Below are 19,224 nucleotides of genomic sequence, written 5' to 3'. Positions count from 1 at the left end.
CATAGGTTTAACTCACAGTGGGTGGAGTAGGAAACTGGGCAAATGACTTTCTTATATTTTAAAAATATATTGTTTTCATCAAACTTTTCTTTCCATGTTATAAAGTATATATTCATAGCAGAAAATTTTGAAAACATGGATGATAAGAGAAAGTAATTTGCCATTCATCTTATTATTCTAACTTAAACCCCTTACATCTTGGTGTATAACTATCAAATCTGGTTCTCTGTCTCTACTATCATATTACTTTGATGAAATAAAATATTTTATATAAATTTGAAGTTACTTTTAATTTAATACAATATCATAAATATTTCTTCATATTATTTAGTTATTTTACAAAATAACTTGTTAACTACATTGTATTCTATGAATGGACATTTCAGATTTATTTAATAGCACACCTACATGTAGTTAGCTTCTGTTTCCAGTAATATATTTGGTGTTTTGATGAACAGTCATGTGATGCATTATTTTATGAAGAAAAAAAGTGCTATTAAATGACATTTGGGGTATATACTGAGTTGCTGATACATATTTCAAAATGGGCATATGTTCTCTAAATAAGATAATTATCATTCCAAAAAGATATAGAGCAATATGCTCTTTTGTTTAAAAGAAAAGGAGAAAAAGAAATCACAAGCATTAGCTCTGCAGATAAAAATAATACATAATTATACACAATGAAGAAAATGTTAAATGTCATTTTATATTTTATTTGCAATAGTTCTTATTTTTCCAAATTTCTTTATATCTCTATATATTTATACTTTTCATGTACATATATATTAGTCCCATTATTATTAGTTTGAATGCATCAGATTGTTCACATATGACAGCAGGGAATAATAAAAAGAGTAACTTCATTTGGTTGACAAATATATCTGTATATACAGTTCATTTGAACTTGTCATTTTCTTTATTAAAAAGATATGTTAGTACAACCAAATTTATAGATTTGTGAGAACTAAGTGAGATAACACTAGAAAAGTTTTAGGTTCTATCCCTAACTCAGACTACGCAGTTACATATATTTACACCAGTCCAAGCTTCCTGATTCTGGAATACAGCTTCACATCTCACTTAGCTGGATTATTCTGGGCAAGTTACTTAGCCTATCCTTGCTTAGAGTTCCACAGAGATGTAAAAGTGATACTTTAGTTGTGGTGTTGAGTCTGGTGAAATAAAGCATATAAATCCCATAGCAGCAAATTGGATCATATTTCAACTGTATTCAATTACAAAATGCCTTCTACATGACAGGTACTGTCATAGAGTTTATTGTTATCACTACCTTTAGTTAAAATCCTATATGATGATGGTTGCTATTATTTTATTGAGAAGTGCTATATTTTATATGCAATCAATTCCAAATTATAGAAATGTGTTATGTTTTTCCTGATTACAGTCCTTTACTATCAACTTATTTGAATTAATAAACTGCAAGTGACAATGTTTTAATATAATCTACAATAAAGACTGTATTAAATGTGTGTTATGTGTTATTCTGTACTTATTTATCAATAAATTGGACATAAAATGTATTTCTTTGTCACATCTCATCACATTTATTAAATTCAATATGAGTGAGAAGTTTTGGATTGTCTCTTAGAAAGTTTCTTTTTAAATTTCTTATTATGATAATTATTGCTTCTTAGGTAGCATCTAAGACTCTAGATTAAGTAGCAGAACTGCTAGCAGTAGCAATTCTGACTCTGCCCTTTATAAGCTGTGACATGGGACAAGCATTGGATAAGTTGTTTAATCTGTCAGTGCTTCTATTTTGCCCTCTGTTTAAATGGAATATTAATAGTCAGTGATCATATAAATAAAATATATTTAAAGTGTTTAGATCACTTCCTGGCACATAATAAGCATTGGATAAGTTTCAGGATTTTTGTCCTTATTATTTTGAATTCAACATTTGTGATCCAAGCATCTATGTAACTCAAACTGATTAACTTTAGGAAATTAATTTTGTGTAATACAAAAATTTTTCTTGGATTAGATGGTCTCATGAATATAGTAGTGTCTGTGCTTTATTTTGCTAGGCACATTACTCTAATTGCTCACCATATAATTTTGCTTTCACTGAAAAAAAAAATTGTTTCATGCAGGTAAAGTTAGTCTTTTTGACTGTATGGAAAAAGAAGACCTAACTTTAGAAAGGCCAACAATTTGGCAACAAGTCGAAGAAGAGTTGACAGCAAAGGCTTAGTTTTTGCTTATAGATTTAAAAACACAACATTGCTCGTTTCCTTAACCCAAAATGAAACTAGCTTAAACTTTCCTTTCTTTAAAAGTTTTAACTCTGTTATATAGTAAGGTAAAGACGGTCAGAGTTCATTCTTTTCAGAAGTTCATTTCTTTCATTTTTGTTGGAGAGCTGGCATTTTGTGACTTTCCTATTTCACATATGAAAGGAGACAAACTTTTATGGCCTATGCGAACATCTAGGGAGAGGGTTATATTTGATTCTACAGATCATGTTTACTCTTTCATGTTAGTAATATCTTTTCCTATCCAAAATTTATATTGTTTTGAATAAAGAATTTTTAGTATTTCAGGAGCAATTTATATGCATCAATTCTAGGTTGTATTTTGTTGTTATGGGAAAACATTATGTGTTATACTCTGACATTGATTTGGCAGCTTCTTTAAGGACAGGAAGCACATGGAGTAAACTGTATAGGTAAGAAAACATTTTTAAATATGCAAGATATTTTAAACTTCAATAGAGTTTTTATGTGCAACATTGTTTGGGTCATTATTTCATATTTTCCAAAAGGGAGAACCTTTTATTATTTTAGGGATATATTCTGTCTACATTTGTATTTTTTTAATGTCAAGTCAAGATATGTACTATATTTTAGTTGCTTTATAAAAATATTCTGATCTACAACTCTAAGTTATAAATGGATTCTCATTTTTTTATTATGAATGCATGACAGATACAGTGAGTTCTGTTTCAAATTCTAGTGAATTTGGTACTGATGTGAAGCAATAAGATTGGAATATATTAGTTTCTTGTCAATCTTAGTAGATGCCTATTGTGGTTTTAGGAAACAAGCTACTTCAGATCAATCATTATAAACTCTAGAACAAATATGTTGACTTTTGTAGTACTTTCTAATAGTTCAGGGATTTGGGCCTTGATTAGAATCCCTGAATTCTTTTCAGATTCCTGTCTGCCTTCTGCAGACTCCTGTCTGACCTGTCAGAAGCTTCAGTCTCAGGTTGGCTTGTAGGCTGTGGTTTGTATTAAAAAATGAAATGTATGCAATTTCTGGTGTGTAGCTAATAATCCCAACCAATAATGCATCTTTCAGTTATGCATTTCACAGTACAGATAAGCAGATGCATGAACAGCATACAGATAACTCTGTCTCATCAGGAAGTTGATTGTGTAATGCTAGATACATCTGATCCTTTTATTTAGATGGCTATAGTGTATTTGCTTGTTGGTTTGGTTATTATGCTTGAATTTCTGTTTTCCTTTTTATTTTAATGGCTAAAAATAGTAGATAATTTTTTCCTGGGGAAACTATTTTCTTCACTAAAATTATCACAACTCCATTGTGTTGCTATTGTTATATTTGTCTTTACTGGCCAGTCAAATTTGTTATTAAAACCAAGAGAAAGAGTAGACTATAGAGGCTGAGATTCAGAAGTCGTAAACAGGAACTCCAACTCCAATACTGCTTAGAGCATAAGGCAATTTGTGGAAAGTTAAGCCTAGTGACTGAATATAGTAAATGTTAAAAAATGATAGGTGCTCTTACAATTGTTGTTGTTCCCTTGTTATACTTTTTTTGTATGGAATTTTGGCTTTTTTTGTAATACTCACTTAGGTTATCTCTTAATAAAAGAAGTTTGGACTTGTATTTAGGGGTATTTTCTTATTAAACTCATTATTATGAACATAAAAATGTTTCTTTTCCCAAAAATATTCTCAATAGAACACATGGACAAACGTTTTCCCACCATAAAGGAGAGGAGTGAAACAAGGCATATAAATTCAAAAGCACTTAAAATCAGCATACTACAGAGATACAGCCACATCAATGTTCATAGCTGCTCAATTCACCATAGCCAGAGTGTGGAACCAACCTAGATGCCCTTCAGTTGATGAATGGATAAAGAAACTGTGGCATATATATATATATACAATGGAATATTACTCCACCATGAAGAATGATAAAATTATGGCATTTGCGGGCAAATGGATGAAATTGGAGGATATCATGCTAAGTGAGATAAGCCAATCTCAAAAAACAAAAGGACGAAAGATCTCGCTGATAAGCGGATGAGGACATATAATGGGGGGATAGGAGGGGTTAGCGTTAGGGTTAGGGTAAGGGTTAGGTTTAGGGTTAGGGATAAGGAGCGTGGTAAGAATGGAGGAAGGAAGGACTGTATAGAGGGAAAAGAGGGGTGGGAGTGGTGGGGGGGAAGGGAAACAAATAACAGAATGAATCAAACAACATTACCCTATGTAAATTTATGATTTTTAATAAAAAAATGGGGGAAAAAAAAGAATAAAAAAAAAGCATCAAATCCATTAAAAATGTTATTTAGGAGAAAAACATTTACATGTATATATGAAGTACATGCAAGCCATTTGCCATTGTCAAAAAAAAAAAAAGTCCTCAAATCTATCCACGATTCAAATCAGACTCCCCAAAGAAATATATACTTGAGCTCAGTGTGAAAGAATGCCATAGTGTTATTTTAAGTAATTGTTCATGAAGCATGAGGTCATTTTAATTTTAAGAACTGCACCTAAAGAGGTGTAAGGCACTGGCTTACAGTGGGAATATTTCTTTCTGCTCTTAGTACTAGACATAGAAGATCTCTGAACAAGTCTTATTTTAATAGTAAATGCATTGTTAGTGTAAATGATCATGTTTGTTTTCACATTGGCAACTAGAATACTTAGCACAAAATTTATGGTCCATCACTACACAGATATAGGACTTTAGAGTATAATGGATTTTTGAAAATCTTCCCATCTTGCTTCACATGTCTATGTTTTATTCTTTTCTATTCTATTATTTCTAATTTGAAAATATCTATTTTTTCCACTTAACATTTAATAATTATTAAATTATTTTAACTTAACAAATTTGAGGAAATAATTGTACATGAAGTTTTTATGAATCTATCATATTAAAAAAATGCTGCATTTTTTTTACATTTAATAACGCCTAAGATGAATTGCTAATTTTCGATATTCTAGAATTCCATACCTGCCACTATTCCAATGATAGGTATGAGAACTGCAAACACAAGGAGATAAAGGGCAATTAGTGCAGCTTTGAAGGACTTCAGTTTCTCTTGAAGGGCAGGGCCATTTTTAGGATCTACAAAAAACAAAAGCCCAAACTATAGTTAGAAAACTTGGTGTTCTCATGTGATTAAAATTTTGTAATCTGTAGTTATATAATTAGGACCAAGCCTATTGTAAGAAAACAAGGGGGAAAATAGATTATTAGTTACCCTGTAGGAAGCAAAGGGAGAGTCATAGGAAAAGCTGATTTAGGAGTGACTACAGACATTTGATTCACTTATCCATTTACTGAATGTCCAAGAGAAAGTTACTACCCTCTATAAGTTATGCTTATCTCATTTTAGGGGGTTATTGTTAAGTTTTAATATTGATACTGACATATTTGGGCATAAATATTATTCTTCTGTGTATTTCACATGGGAATATATTCTGGGTCAAATAAAATTTCTCAAGTAACTATATAATTCTGAATTTTTCATATTTTGAAATCAGACAAGAAGAGAAATATTTACTTTCAATAACCATTGAGCAAAATATTTTTTTATGGCTCCATATCAACAATTCTATATTTGCGTACCTTTTACAATTTGGATATAATATAAAAATTATTTTTAAAATGAAATAAAAGAATTTACATGCTGACTAAACTTTGAAATGAACCAGTGAAGTTCATCTTCTGGTTATTTCAGACATATTAACAATAACTTTGTAGCCTGATGCATTTATATGAAAGAGTGAAAGATAATTGTGATAGAAACACATTAACATAAAGGGGAAGCTTGGTAGTTTGGAAAGACTATTCTCTAATTAGGTGAATACAACATTCACTAAAATTGTCTTTTCTATGACCATTTCTATTATTGTTCAATAAAAACAAGTAACTTCCTTTCTGTTTGCAAATTCCTAATTTAAAAACAAAATTTGAGATTTTGTTCGATGTTTTATGAAGGATCAAGGGGAAAAGAATTTTTTTAAAAAAAGGAAAGAGTAATGAAAAAAGAAAAAGAATAACCCATAACAGAAGCAAGATGGGATATTCCATGGTTCAGGTTGCTAAACCCACTGTCTCATGTGTAATTGATTATCACAAGTTCTGAGTATTTTATCTTTTAAATAACTCAAATTTTTCTCTTATTTTTTCTGCTCCCAATGCCTTTGTCCTCCTTCCTCAATCTGTAGCATCTTTGTCTGTAGCTGCTTTTACTATTATCTTTTAATGTGCATGTCACTGGTGCCACCTTCTCCCATCAATCATTTGCGCAGCACACAAGCCGGGGTTGAGATCTATATTCCAGGTTTGCCTTAGTAAGAACTCACACATGAGACCTTGGCTTTGTGTGTGCTACTTCAATCTCTGTGCTCCTCCCTCTCCATTCATCCCCTTGGATATGGGGATTCATCCTTTAAGGCTTAGTGGAATTCTAAACAATTCTGTCCTGCCCCTTTCGGCCTATCCAGACACAGCTGAATAGCGCTTCTTTTGAGCTCTTGTCATAACCTGTATAAACATTTCATCTGTCAATAACTTTTCATGTGCCCCCAAAAGATATGTTGCAGTCCTAACCCCAGATACCTGATAAAGTGATCTCAATAGGAAATGGTGTCTTTGCAAGTGTACTCACATTTAAATGAGGTCATACTGGACTAGGGTGGCTCTAACCTAATGACTGGGGTCTTTATAAGAATATAAAAGAGCAGAATTACACAGGGAAAAATGATATGTGAAGAAGGAGGCAGAGATTGATGGAGCTACAAGTTTAAGAAATACCAAGAATTGCCAGGGCCCAAGAGAAGCTGGGAAGAGGCCTGGGAGGATTCTTCCCTCAGCCCTTGGAAGGATACAAAAACCTCCAGGGACCTTGAATTAACACTCTGGAATTCAAATCTGTGAAAGAAAAATTTCCATTGAGGAAATGTTAAGCGACCCAATTTGTGGCAGTTACTTAGCACAGCCCTCAAAAACTAAACAAGCACCTGCTGCCCATGGGCACCCTGTCCCCTTCTACTTACTGGGAAGAAGCAGTGCTGTCATTGAGCGAGCATCAAATTTCACAGATTCTGAATAGCTATCAGTGTCCTCCTGGTGATCAGGAAAGCTATCCAGTTGCTCCATACTTCTATCAAACACATGGAAAAATATATTAATTCCACATGAATTGGCTAGGGTCTTTTGCTTAATGTTTCAAAATGAAATTTATAATTAATATCCAATTATTAGTAAAAGAATATACATGTCATGTATAGCAATGTATGAAACATAAATTTTAACTTTCACATAAAAAGATTTTTGTGGAAATTACATATCTGTCAATGCACAAATGTGTACCTGAGTTTGTAGATGGTGTGTCTTTGAGTTTGAGAAGAAGTGGGTTTTTCAGATTAAAAAAAGTTTTCCCATGTGAAAGAAAACTGTTTAGCCAAAAAGAATAATATAATTTCCCTTAGAACGAATAGGTATGCATATTTAAAACAAATATTTCCTATGATCTCTTATCAGAGATTCTGGATTGAATTTATTAAACACATTCTTGTAAGTAGGTATTTCTTTGCTAAGGTGTTTATTTATCAGTTTAGAAAGATAAAACAAAGTGTAGTCACAGATTAAGTACCACAGGACCACAGGAAAAACAAATAGCTTTTCTTCTATTTCTTTCTCTCCCCTCTTACCATTCTCATTAGACACTAGTGGCAGCACAAATGTTTTCTAATATCTTTTTAAGCACAATCAATATTCTATTACACAATCAATGCCTTTATCTCCTTTAACAAGTATCAGAATCATTTGAAAGTCTTGATAAAAAAAAAAAAAGATCAGTCTCACCCCCAAGTTTCTAATATTTGCAGTGAGGGGTCAAGAATTTGCAAGTCTAGATCAAGGGGTAGTAATGTACAGTTAGATTTGAGCAAGAAGTTCTGCTGTGTCATTGCACATAGTATGACTATACATAACAATAAGGTACTATACATTTCATAAAGCTATAAATAGATGATGAATGTTTGAAGAGATGGATGTTTTAACCTGATTTTAACTTTACACAATACCTACAAGGATTGAAATAGTACATGGTACCCCGTTAATATGTATAATTTTTATATTTTATCTATCAATTTAAAAATAAATTTTATCAGGTTTAGGGATGTAGCTCAGTGAGCGAGACCTTTCCTAGCATGCACGAGGCCCTGGGTTTGATTCACAAAATTACAAAAATAAATAAAATTAATTGTAAGTCACAAACTTAATTTAGAAAGCAAACGTCTTTTCTTCTTTTCTGGGGACTGAGAGCAGGTTTTGTGCATGCAATGCACACAATCTACCATTGAGCTATATCTCCAGTTTCTAAAATTCTACTTGCAAAATTATTTAATTAATTAAACTGAATGAAAAAGAAAGAAGAATTTGCAATTTTCTCAAGTTCTCAAGAGTCTGTGTTACTGCTGGTCTGAGAACCATATTTTGAGAATATTTTGCATGAAAAGAAATTGACATTTTGTTGGACACAGTTCAGCTCACTTGATTGATACATTTAACATAAAGCCAATGTCTTGTCATCATTTCCTATTTCCTCTAATGCTGAGTTATGCATATAGCTCTGCACAGTTTTAATTGTGTTCACTGGCAACTTCAGGACAAACTCAAATCCAGGGCAGGAAATGAATGGCAATCATTCATATGCAAAGGTTTATCCTACTTTGGAAATAGGCATTGACAAGAAAGGATGTGATTCTACTCTTGTCAATATATACTTTTTTTAAAGTATTACTAGGAGATTCTTTATTTGGCTATTTGCAATAGCAACCTTTGTAAACACATCATTTCTGAAACTAGTTTCCATAAATCCAGTGTTAATCTGTACAATGACTGTGTTCTTTTAGGGACTTGAATACTGCGGGAGAAGGACATGGAATGAGATAGCTATAGGACCTAAATCCTCATTTTTTTCAGGAAGAGACAAAGTAAAATAAACAAGCAAGCCAGGTATGGTGTTGTGCAACTACAATCCCAACTACTTGGGAGGCTGAGAGGCAGGAGGATCACTTGATCCCAGAAGTTCAAGACCAACCGAGGTGACACAGTGAGAGCCCAGCTCTAAATAAATAAATAAACAAACAGATAAACAAATAAAATGATTGGAAAAATGACTATTGTAAAAAGGCAAATAGATTATTCAGATCCAATTTCTCTATTTTCTCCTTTTTTAATTTATGAGCTGTAGAAAACAGTTTTACCCACCAAACAAAACAAAGGAACAAACAAACAAGTATTTGAAAATCGAGGTAACAACAAGGCTTAGCTAAATTAATTTTAAAACTATTGTTCAAAGCAATTGGGACTATGTGATAAAGTTTTTTAATTCTGAACTTGATTTGTGAAGGATGAGTTCACCAAACTGGTGTTCAGACACAACTGTTGTATGGCCAGAAATCTTTTCCTTTTGGGCTGCCCCTTCTCCATATGTTTGACCATGAATTTCATCCTCATATTTGAGATGTTTTGACTCAATTTTCACATAAATGTAAGGAAAACACATCAGATTATCCACTCTATTGTCCAGGTAGGAATAATCATGCAAAAAGGTGAAATCTTTTGAATGTGAAAAATATCTCTAGACTGAACTACATAAGAACAGAGATTAAGTCTGCTTTTGTTCAAATGCGTAAAACAACCTGGAGCATAGAATATACTTCAAAAACATTTATTGAGTGAATGATTTGGTTTATGTAGGGCATTAGTTTTATATATTAGTTTTACTTTATTGTGTGTGAGCTAAGATGGATATTTGGAAAATACAAGGACATGAAGAGGTATGTTTCTTCTGATAGATTCTTGGCAAATAGTTTTTCCGTGTTTCAGACTTTTTTTTTTCTAATTTGCATTCTTACTCTCATGATAGCTTCCTTGGAACTGAATTGTACTCTTGATACACTACCTCTTTCCTGTTCCTAATCTGCTTTTGTTTGCCTTTGTACCAATTAGCCACTGGTTTTGACCCCATTCCATTTGCAATTCTCTCAAGGAAGCATTACTTGTCTTTTGGTTAGGACATTTTATTTTTATTAGGGATCAACTTAGTTGTGGAGAATATTTAGCAACTCTCGTTGTCACCCTCTAACTGTCAATGATAGCTCTTAAATTATTATATCACCAATCCTCTTGCAAAAAGTTTACCCACCCCAAACCTCATCTCCATGCATTTGCAAACTTATGCCCTCTTTGAGAACCACTGTTGTACATGCATCCTGAATAACATTCTTTTCATGGAAAAAAAAATCTTCATGAGCTTCAGCAACAACACAGATTAATCAAATTTTAGGTGGCAATATCTCTCAAATCACATGTGTGCAGGTGCACACGTGTGTCAGAGCCCTTAAAGCTCATATGAATGCTTCTTATATAACAAAACTTAAACATGTTACATGTTAAAGAAAACAGAAATGACAATTTCCAGGAAGATGGCACAATGATCATTGATAAAGCAGCATAAATATTATTTTTATCCACAAACTTTGTCATTATGTCAGGCCATTTAAGAAGTCATTATAACAAGTTCTGTGCAAGTGAGAAGGAGGAGGTCAAGATCAATGAGTGTGGAATAATATCAATCTCCCAAAGATCTTATTCATGCCCTAATTAGGAAGACTAAATTCTTTATCAATAATCACCTGACATTGTGATATACATGTATAATATAATATATCATGTATCACATGTGTATATATTCTCTATATTATATATTATATAAAATTTTATGTATACATATATGATTATATTTAATTAACATATATATGCATATGTATATATTATTTTAACAGAGAAGACACAGGAATAATACCAAAAGGAGTCATTTACTCTTTGGGAAAACTGGGTAATTGTGGTAAAAACACAGGAAAAAAAGATATTTGGGGGGCACTTTAAATATGAGAAAAAATTGGTGGTGAAATTATTGCAGAATAGTTAATGTTTAAAAGCATGAAGGCATGAACAACCTGGAGACTTCAAGCTGACCAGCATCATCAAGACAAAGTTCAGGGCATAGAGCTAAGCAAGAGACCACAGCAGCTTGTATCTGTCAGCATGCTATTCATTGACTTCTCTCATTTTTCTGATTGCATAAATCAATCTGTCTTTCCAAAATATTGAAGTCACTATACAAATTAGTAAAATATTATTCTTTGCTTTGACTGCAGTAATCTGAATTAATGTTAGTAGTGATAATAGATACTGTCTATGAAACATTTTACTTTTTTCTTTTTTGCCTTGAAATAGAAATTAAACTCAGTTTTGCTTTTCTTTAAGCCTTTAAGCTTTGATCTTTTTTTAGCTTTCAGTAATGATATATTTTTTCAGTTAATAAGGAATTAATAATTTTAATTTTATAATTTTTACTTAATTTAGTTTTATGATTAAATTATATAGTTTTATTATATTAAAATGTATATTAATATATTACTATAAAAATTTAATTTCATAATTCTATAAGAAATAAGTTTACAGGTGGCTATATTTTTAAACTGAGGTTTCTTTAGAAAGACATTAAAATTTTCAGAAAGAAAATTTTCTAGTTAGTGTCTGTATGAATTTTAGCCTGTATGACTATATTTGTTTATGTAACACCTCAGATAGGAATAGGGGCTGTAAGGGAGATGAACACCAAAATCTACTGAGTGGATGGATGAATAAAAAATATTCCCCTTGACAACTCTGGTGTATGATAGTTCTTTTTTTATTTCTTTCTGGACAATGTAGTGCAGTTCACCATGACCAATGTAATATATTGATGTATATTTCTTTCCAGAAAAGGAATTAGGCATTGACCCAGCATTAACATTGCTGTCTTGGTATTGCTGGTATTTTTTATTGTTACTTTTTTTTCTTGCCTTCTGCATAATCTTCCTGGGATTTCATCTACTTTGATGTCTTGACTACTTCCTGTATGCGAAAACATATCCAGCTTGAACGTATCTCATGTTTTAGAATCAGATTTTTTTAAAAAATAACACAACTGGAGATAATGGTACATTATCTTTTCTTTTTCCAGTATTTTCAATGTTGGCATATTATCCATTTATATAATTTATTATTATAACCATACATCATCATCATTATTATATTTTGTTGTGGAAAAACATGATACAGTCATACAAATGGCAAGATAGAAGGAAGAGTTGGAAAAACAGTTACTCAGATCAGAAGCCAGGGCTCTAGTCCAGACCACACTCACCTTCACAACCTATGTCCACAACTCCTGACTTCCTTGAATCCATTCCTTATGCTCTATCTTACTTTTTGGATTTTTAGCTCATTTTGTCTACCCCAGTCAGGCATCTTGAGTGGTAACAATGGGACAGGATCAAGGGAAAAATCTAAGAGCTTTCAGAATGAGGAAAAAATTAAAATTGACTAACAGAACAACATTTTTAACAAAGGAGAATCAAATCATAAAGTAAAAAAAAAAAAAAAAAAAAAAAAATACATTTTCAGGACAAAAACCCAAGAGTGCGAAGTGGGTGACTGAAGGAAGATCCAGCTAAAGACAAAGGAGAACATTTGATACCACAAGAGAACAGCAGAAAGTTGTCAGGGCCACGAAGGAGGAAAAAAGATAGAATTTAAAGACATACAAGGACATCCATGACCCGCTATGTGGGATTTGAGCTATTTCATTTGTGGGACAGAAGCAGATGCAGACTCAGGAGATCAGCAGGCAGACAAAGGGTAATGAAGGAAAAGGGGCAGGGGGACAGAATAGGAAAGAAAGTAGAATGAATGGTATAACTTTCCTATGTGCATACATCACAGTGAATCTCCACATCATGTTCAACCACAAGACTGGGATCCTAATTAGAATAAGTTATGCCCCACTTTTGTATAAATATGTCAAAGTACACTCTATTGTTGTACACAATTAAAAACAATTTTTAAAAGCCACAAAAATAAATAAATAAAATGACATGAAAGGACTTGTGTGTTTACCAGAAAGCTGGTAATGTACATGGTTCCTGTCAAGAAGAAATTTGCTGATGGTACTCTGGGACAGCACACTGAGGGGAGTTCTGTTGTTTCCTAGGTATTCCCCCTCATCTTGCCGCCTTTTAACACCACAGTGTGCCAGAGCATTGTTCTTGTGCCTTCTTCTCTCCATCTTCACTCCTTTGGTGATATGACTAGGTTCATTGCTTTAAATGCAGCCTACATGGCTGAGGACACTCCCATTTTTCTCTCTTGCCCAGACCACTCAACTCTAAACCCTGTTATGCAACAGCCTAACATGTTTACTTAGGTTTCTAACTTACCCTATATTAGAGGTCTTCTTTCTCTCTCACCTCTCATCCTCCACATGCAATTCCTCATCAGATCCTGTTGTTTTGTTTTTAAACCCAATGTGGAAGCTGACTGGTACTCTACCTCTCTTCCATTCACCCAGTCCAAATCTTACCCTCTGTCTTCTGCTCACTATTTTATTAGGTCTCTAATCTGCCACTTGGGTCTTACACTCCCTACTTCCTTCTCCACAGTCTCCCAAGTGATTCTCTCCAATAGATATATCATGTCATTCCCCTGCTCATCACCCCTGAATGGCTTTCCATCTCACTCTGGTCCTGACTAAAATCTCACCTACAAAAAAGGAGGTTTTTTTTTTTGTTGTTGTTGTTTTATTTTTTTTTTTTTTCTAAACATCAGAATTATAACTTACTCAAAATGTTTTGCTTTGGAAACATGCAGAAGGCCAGTTCACTACTTCCATTCAAGACTCAAATTCTCCTATGACATTCACAACACAGATCACTTCTGTGACCTCACAGGTGTGGGGATTTTGCCTCACCAGTAAGGAAGCAAACAATTCTGCAGCAGCTCACACTAGATGATTGTTCTCTAATCCATTTTAGTTCTGACAAAATCTACCCAGATATAGCATCAGATCCCACAGGTGGAGGGCTCAGTCCCCAAGACAGTCCCCACCCAGCCTTGGCTTTAGATGCCGGTCCCACCTCCCATCTATACACCTTCTCTGTACTTCTGACTGACCAAATAAAAATTGGGATTTCCATAGCCTCCTCCTCAGGTCTAATTAATGCACCTGAGCAGCTCACAGAAAACACAAGTTTACCAGTTTATTGAAAATGATATTATAAAGGATACCAATAAGCAGCCAGATAAAGACAAGCATGGGGTGAGGTCTGGGAGAAGGGGCTCATAGCTTCTATGCCCTCTCCAGGTGCTCCACCCTCCATGAACCTATGTTCAGCTATCTGGAAGTTCTCAAAAAGCTGTCCTTCACCGCACCACATGGGCATGATGGCAGATAGACTGCGTGGGGAAACCCAGCAAGGCCGATCTACTCAGATTCTTCTTAGCCTCTCAGTGTAACAGCCCTTTCACCAGGGTGTTGGACAGGACCCCTCAAAACTGAGAAGGGTCTTATGACCCACTATTAAAGGTAGACTAGAGTTCCCAGGGTGTGCATTCAGGAGAGAAGTATGTACCAGAAACAATGATGGAAAACCAGAAAATAAATATCATACTATCACATCTCTTTTTTCCCTTCCTGTCTTGATTTTTCCCTTCCAAAAAAGCATCATCATCATCATTTTACAAATAAAATTCCCTTATTTATCTTGTCTGTTGTCTGTCTTTTCTTACCCAAATTAGATCCATGATATGGGTTGTCATTATTTTAGTTAGTAACCAGAGAGTTTCTGACAGTTATGAGGCATCCATTATATACATAATATATTATTTTAAAAATTACATAGATAAATAAAAGTATTTTGCAAGATGAATGGATTTCGTACCTTGATGTATGCCTCAAGAAAAGTTCACATTTCATTAAAATGAAAAATTTAAAAATTCTATTACATATTAGAAGAGAATTTTTTTTATTATAAATTACTTGTAACTTGTAAACTGAAATTAAAATTATATCACCTTCAATGACCTCACTTTGCCTCAAGAGTTATTTATTATTAGAATTACAAGATATTTTCAATTCTATTCTGATTATTATAATTTTAATTTTAAAAATAATGCTAAAGCACATACACAAGGGAGGCCTCGCTAGCAGAAATGAAACAATACACACTATTCCAGTGTGCTTTTCAAAGTTAAATAAAAGAGCAACAGAAGTTTGCTTTTCCAACCAACTGTCAATGCACCTATAAAGGATTGTGAAATCTTGTGGGTTTGTACAAATTATTGAAAGTATGTTCTCATGAGAAGTGAAACACATCTCTGCAATATCAGCTTTTATAAAACGGGTGAAAAGTTTATGGAGGCAAAAACAGGAAAACCATAATGAAAGCATTTCAAGGTTAATGTATTTGGAAATCATACCCTTTATTTTCTTGGATTTTTTAAAGGAGAATATTATAACAATGTTAAAGGAAAAGTAAAAACAAAATTTCTGTCATTCCATTATCATAGCACTGATATGAAATTTATCATATGAAACTTGAGTTTTGAATCTATGTATCCATGTTACATAGGTGATGTCACAAGTTCAAATCATTTGTTATCATGCATTTCCCTGAAAATCATCTCAGCATTTTTATACTTCAAATGATTTTTTCATATTTAAAATGAGTTATTAATAATTCATGAATTATATATACATATTTATATAACCATTTTCTTATAATGAAATTTTTTTCTTTTTTAATTTTCCCTTTTTTTCAAAGGGCAACTTTTTGCTAATATAATTATGATGTAAATATTTTCATAACTTGTCCTAATTCTTTTCAGACACTTTGATACTTTGCCATCTATATGTTCATACCAGTCAAAGGAAAACTATCTTGAACTTCTTGGGATTTACTGCCAGTTATTTTAAAATTTATAAATGTTTATGTCATATTGAGCATGGAAGTTTTAAACAAAATTCAGCACCATTGGTTAGTGATGTTTATATTTTAGAATCATTTACATTTTTAGATGAGTTATAATGATAATTCAAGGTAGTTTTTACTTTCATTTTTTCTTTTTACAGAAGAGATATTCCATGTAAGTATTTGTTATTTATCTTACTTCTTGAGTTTCTGTCAATTCATATTCACTGCTAGACATTCTCAGGGTAGCTTTCGTGTGTGTGTGTGTGTAATACGTTTTCTATACGTAGTATATAGTTATCATTTGTCTTTTCAAATTTGGTGTATATTCTTCTAAGATTATACCCTATTTAGATGTGTCAGCACATTCTGAACATCAATTTCACCTTAAAAGATTTAGGATAGTTATTTTGTAATCTTCCTTATTTAAAAATAAAAGCCTTGGTTTTGTTAGAATAGTTGAAAGTGTAGATAAGCTTTTTAATCAATATATCTGTGAAACTAACAACTCTACCCTCAAGGAATATGTCTATGAGAAGGATTCTAGTAAAGAAACATCCATAATGTGACAGACACCAGTGATATTCATTCTAGGGAGTAAAGGAAAAAAGTATTGATTTTTGAATGTGAAATCTAGATTTGAATATTGGCTATAACTTTATCTAGCTGTGTGATCTTAGGAAAATATTTTAATTTTGAATCACTGTTTCTTTATATATGTAAAATGATTATAATATCAATTTTTAAATTACTATGAAGCTGAAAAATATTTTTTTTATAAATTGCCTGGTACAGTGTATTTTCTACAAAGAGGAGGGTCACTGGATACAGAAATATCCCTGATACTTCCAGAAGAAACCACATATGGTCAGCAGGACCCTCACTCATCATGGCAGATGTCACCACAGTAAAGAAAAGCTAAAGGAGTCAAGAGGCTATGCACATGTCCCAAGAGAGATCTCTGAGGAATCTCAGGGCACCCTTAAGAGTAGATAGGAACAATGTCGGTTTTGATCAACTGGGTCTTAAACACCTTGCAGAAGAGTATAGCCTAAGCACAGTCCTACATGGACATTTAAAAGGAAAACAATGGTTTTTAAAATGTAACTTAAGATTTACACTTGTGTCAGCCCAATAAAAGTAAGTAAAGCAGGAGGAATAATTATATGACAAAAAATTGCTAGTTCAAACTGCAAAGTATTTAGTGTATTTTACACAAATTTTTCCATACACACATCTATTTTTTTCACTTATGGAAACCTGAACAGAAATCTCTTATTTTTTTTTAACCATTCAAAACAACAAAACCAAATTATTAGTGACAGAATAAAACATTGTATTACAAATTATTGATCATATGTAATATCACTATTATCACTCACCCCCTCACTCACACATAACACATACACACACACAAACACACTCTAGTCTCATGCAATCAATAAAAGCAATTTTGGGGAAAAAACAAATATCTTTTACCATCGATTGTGAAGAAGGCAGCTCTGATTTGTCCACTTCCCTCTCTTTACAATTGAAACTCAAAATCTTTATCTCATAGTATTTCAGCATCTGGTCTATGAAGAAAGGAAATGACACATTCGTGTGTTGAAAATTTTCTCAGCAATGTGTTTCAGTAGAACTCTCATCAATGCACTGGTTGCAAAATCTGAATTTGTCAGATCACTCATTCTTTTTCCCATATAAGATCTTAAAAAGAAGAGAGAGAGAGAGAGAGAGAGAGAGAGAGAACTAAAAATGAAAAGGAACAAAGGTATTGGAACAGGGTGCATGCTTTATAGCAGATTGACCTTTATTTCCCTTTTAATAAGTTATCCATGTGCCCTGTTCTTCATCCTTTCTCCTGTAGCTTTTATTCTTAAACTAAAACAAAAACACAAGAGGAAAGGATATGATGCTTAGTAAATAAAAATAATGATCAAATAATAATTATCAAATTTGACTCTCTGTGTACTGAATTTAACATCATCTATCTTTTGAGCACCTAACAAATTATGGCTGCAGTTGTAATAGGGTCTGAATCATGGAGTCAGGGGAGAGGAAAGTCCTTTACTTTCTGCCCTTTCAAAGTTGCATACATTTTACCTCATTTAATTATTTACCTTCAACAAGTTCAAATGTGACACACATAAAAAGCATTCAACATGACATTTATTAGCTATCTTTCACAAATAGTTCTGAGAGCATGTGTCTAGTTTGTATTCCACAGGTCTCTAAACAGGAGGGATCACATTTCCTAACAAACGATGGCCCAAACTGTCAAGCCCATAGACATCACGTCTCAGAAGACAGTATGCCTGCTAGGAAGAATTCAAGGTGCATAGCATTTGAGAGACAGGAACCAATAGTATTGCTGAGTCACTAAAAGGCTACTAGTGGCAGGAGACTGTTCAGGTAGAGCTCTTATCCAACATATGTGGAGCCCAGGGATCTATCCCCAGCTCCATAGAAAAAAATAAAGATAAATTAATAAATAAAAGTTAATAGTAAGAGAGACAAGAGAGCAAGTCACATGATTTTTAGTCAGGCAACTTTAGACAGGAATTAGTATCACAAATTAATTCAGACAGACTGGCCTGAAGGCTGTTAGGCTATTCCTTTGTTATAGCAGTTTATCAAGAAATTTCTGGTGAAGACAACCAAGAAACTAACATTAACATTTATATTTCCTTTACAATCATTTGTATATACATCTTTTTTGAGAATATGATCCTTTGTGGGGTCTTCAGAATCTGGAGTTTAAGAACTTTGTATTACTGAATTTGGATGCCTTGTCACCAGTACAGGATTAGAAAAGTCAGACTCTGAGAAAAACAAGCTGAGACACCAACTTTCCAAAATTCTATCCTACTGAGGACATTTTTAGGTCAGAGTGGGCTGTATTTCTAGTATGCCTCTGTACTATGGTTATGTCTAAGATGTACTTCCACATGCTAACCACTTCCCTAATTTGATTACTTCCACATCCTTTCACCAATCTAATTGTTCGTTACAAAAATGTCTCACCCTCTCCACGTATATAAACATGGACTATCTATCTGCATTCATTTTCTTATAGTTGTGTTTATATATAGATAATGTAATATATTATTCCA

General features: G+C 33.0%; 1 protein-coding gene across 3 annotated transcripts in view; it reads right to left on the bottom strand.

Moving 5' to 3' along the window:
- Nucleotides 1-17,749, bottom strand: part of MSR1 (macrophage scavenger receptor 1) — a 71,767-nt gene extending 54,018 nt beyond the window's left edge. For all 3 annotated transcript variants that reach the window (XM_079140504.1, XM_079140506.1, XM_079140505.1), the window contains exons 1-3: nt 17,591-17,749; nt 7,301-7,407; nt 5,250-5,363 (exon numbers count right to left, since the gene is read on the bottom strand). In XM_079140504.1, coding sequence (XP_078996630.1) covers nt 5,250-5,363; nt 7,301-7,403 — 217 coding nt within the window. In that variant the 5' untranslated portion in view covers nt 7,404-7,407; nt 17,591-17,749. The remainder of the gene's footprint in view (nt 1-5,249; nt 5,364-7,300; nt 7,408-17,590) is intronic.
- Nucleotides 17,750-19,224: the final 1,475 nt, after the last annotated feature.

The sequence above is a fragment of the Sciurus vulgaris genome (assembly GCF_902686455.1).
Source record: "Sciurus vulgaris genome assembly, chromosome: 5".
In the NCBI taxonomy this organism is placed as follows: Eukaryota; Metazoa; Chordata; class Mammalia; order Rodentia; family Sciuridae; genus Sciurus; species Sciurus vulgaris.
The sequence above is the reverse complement of the archived record's forward strand: the minus strand, read 5'-3'. Positions and strand labels throughout refer to the sequence as shown.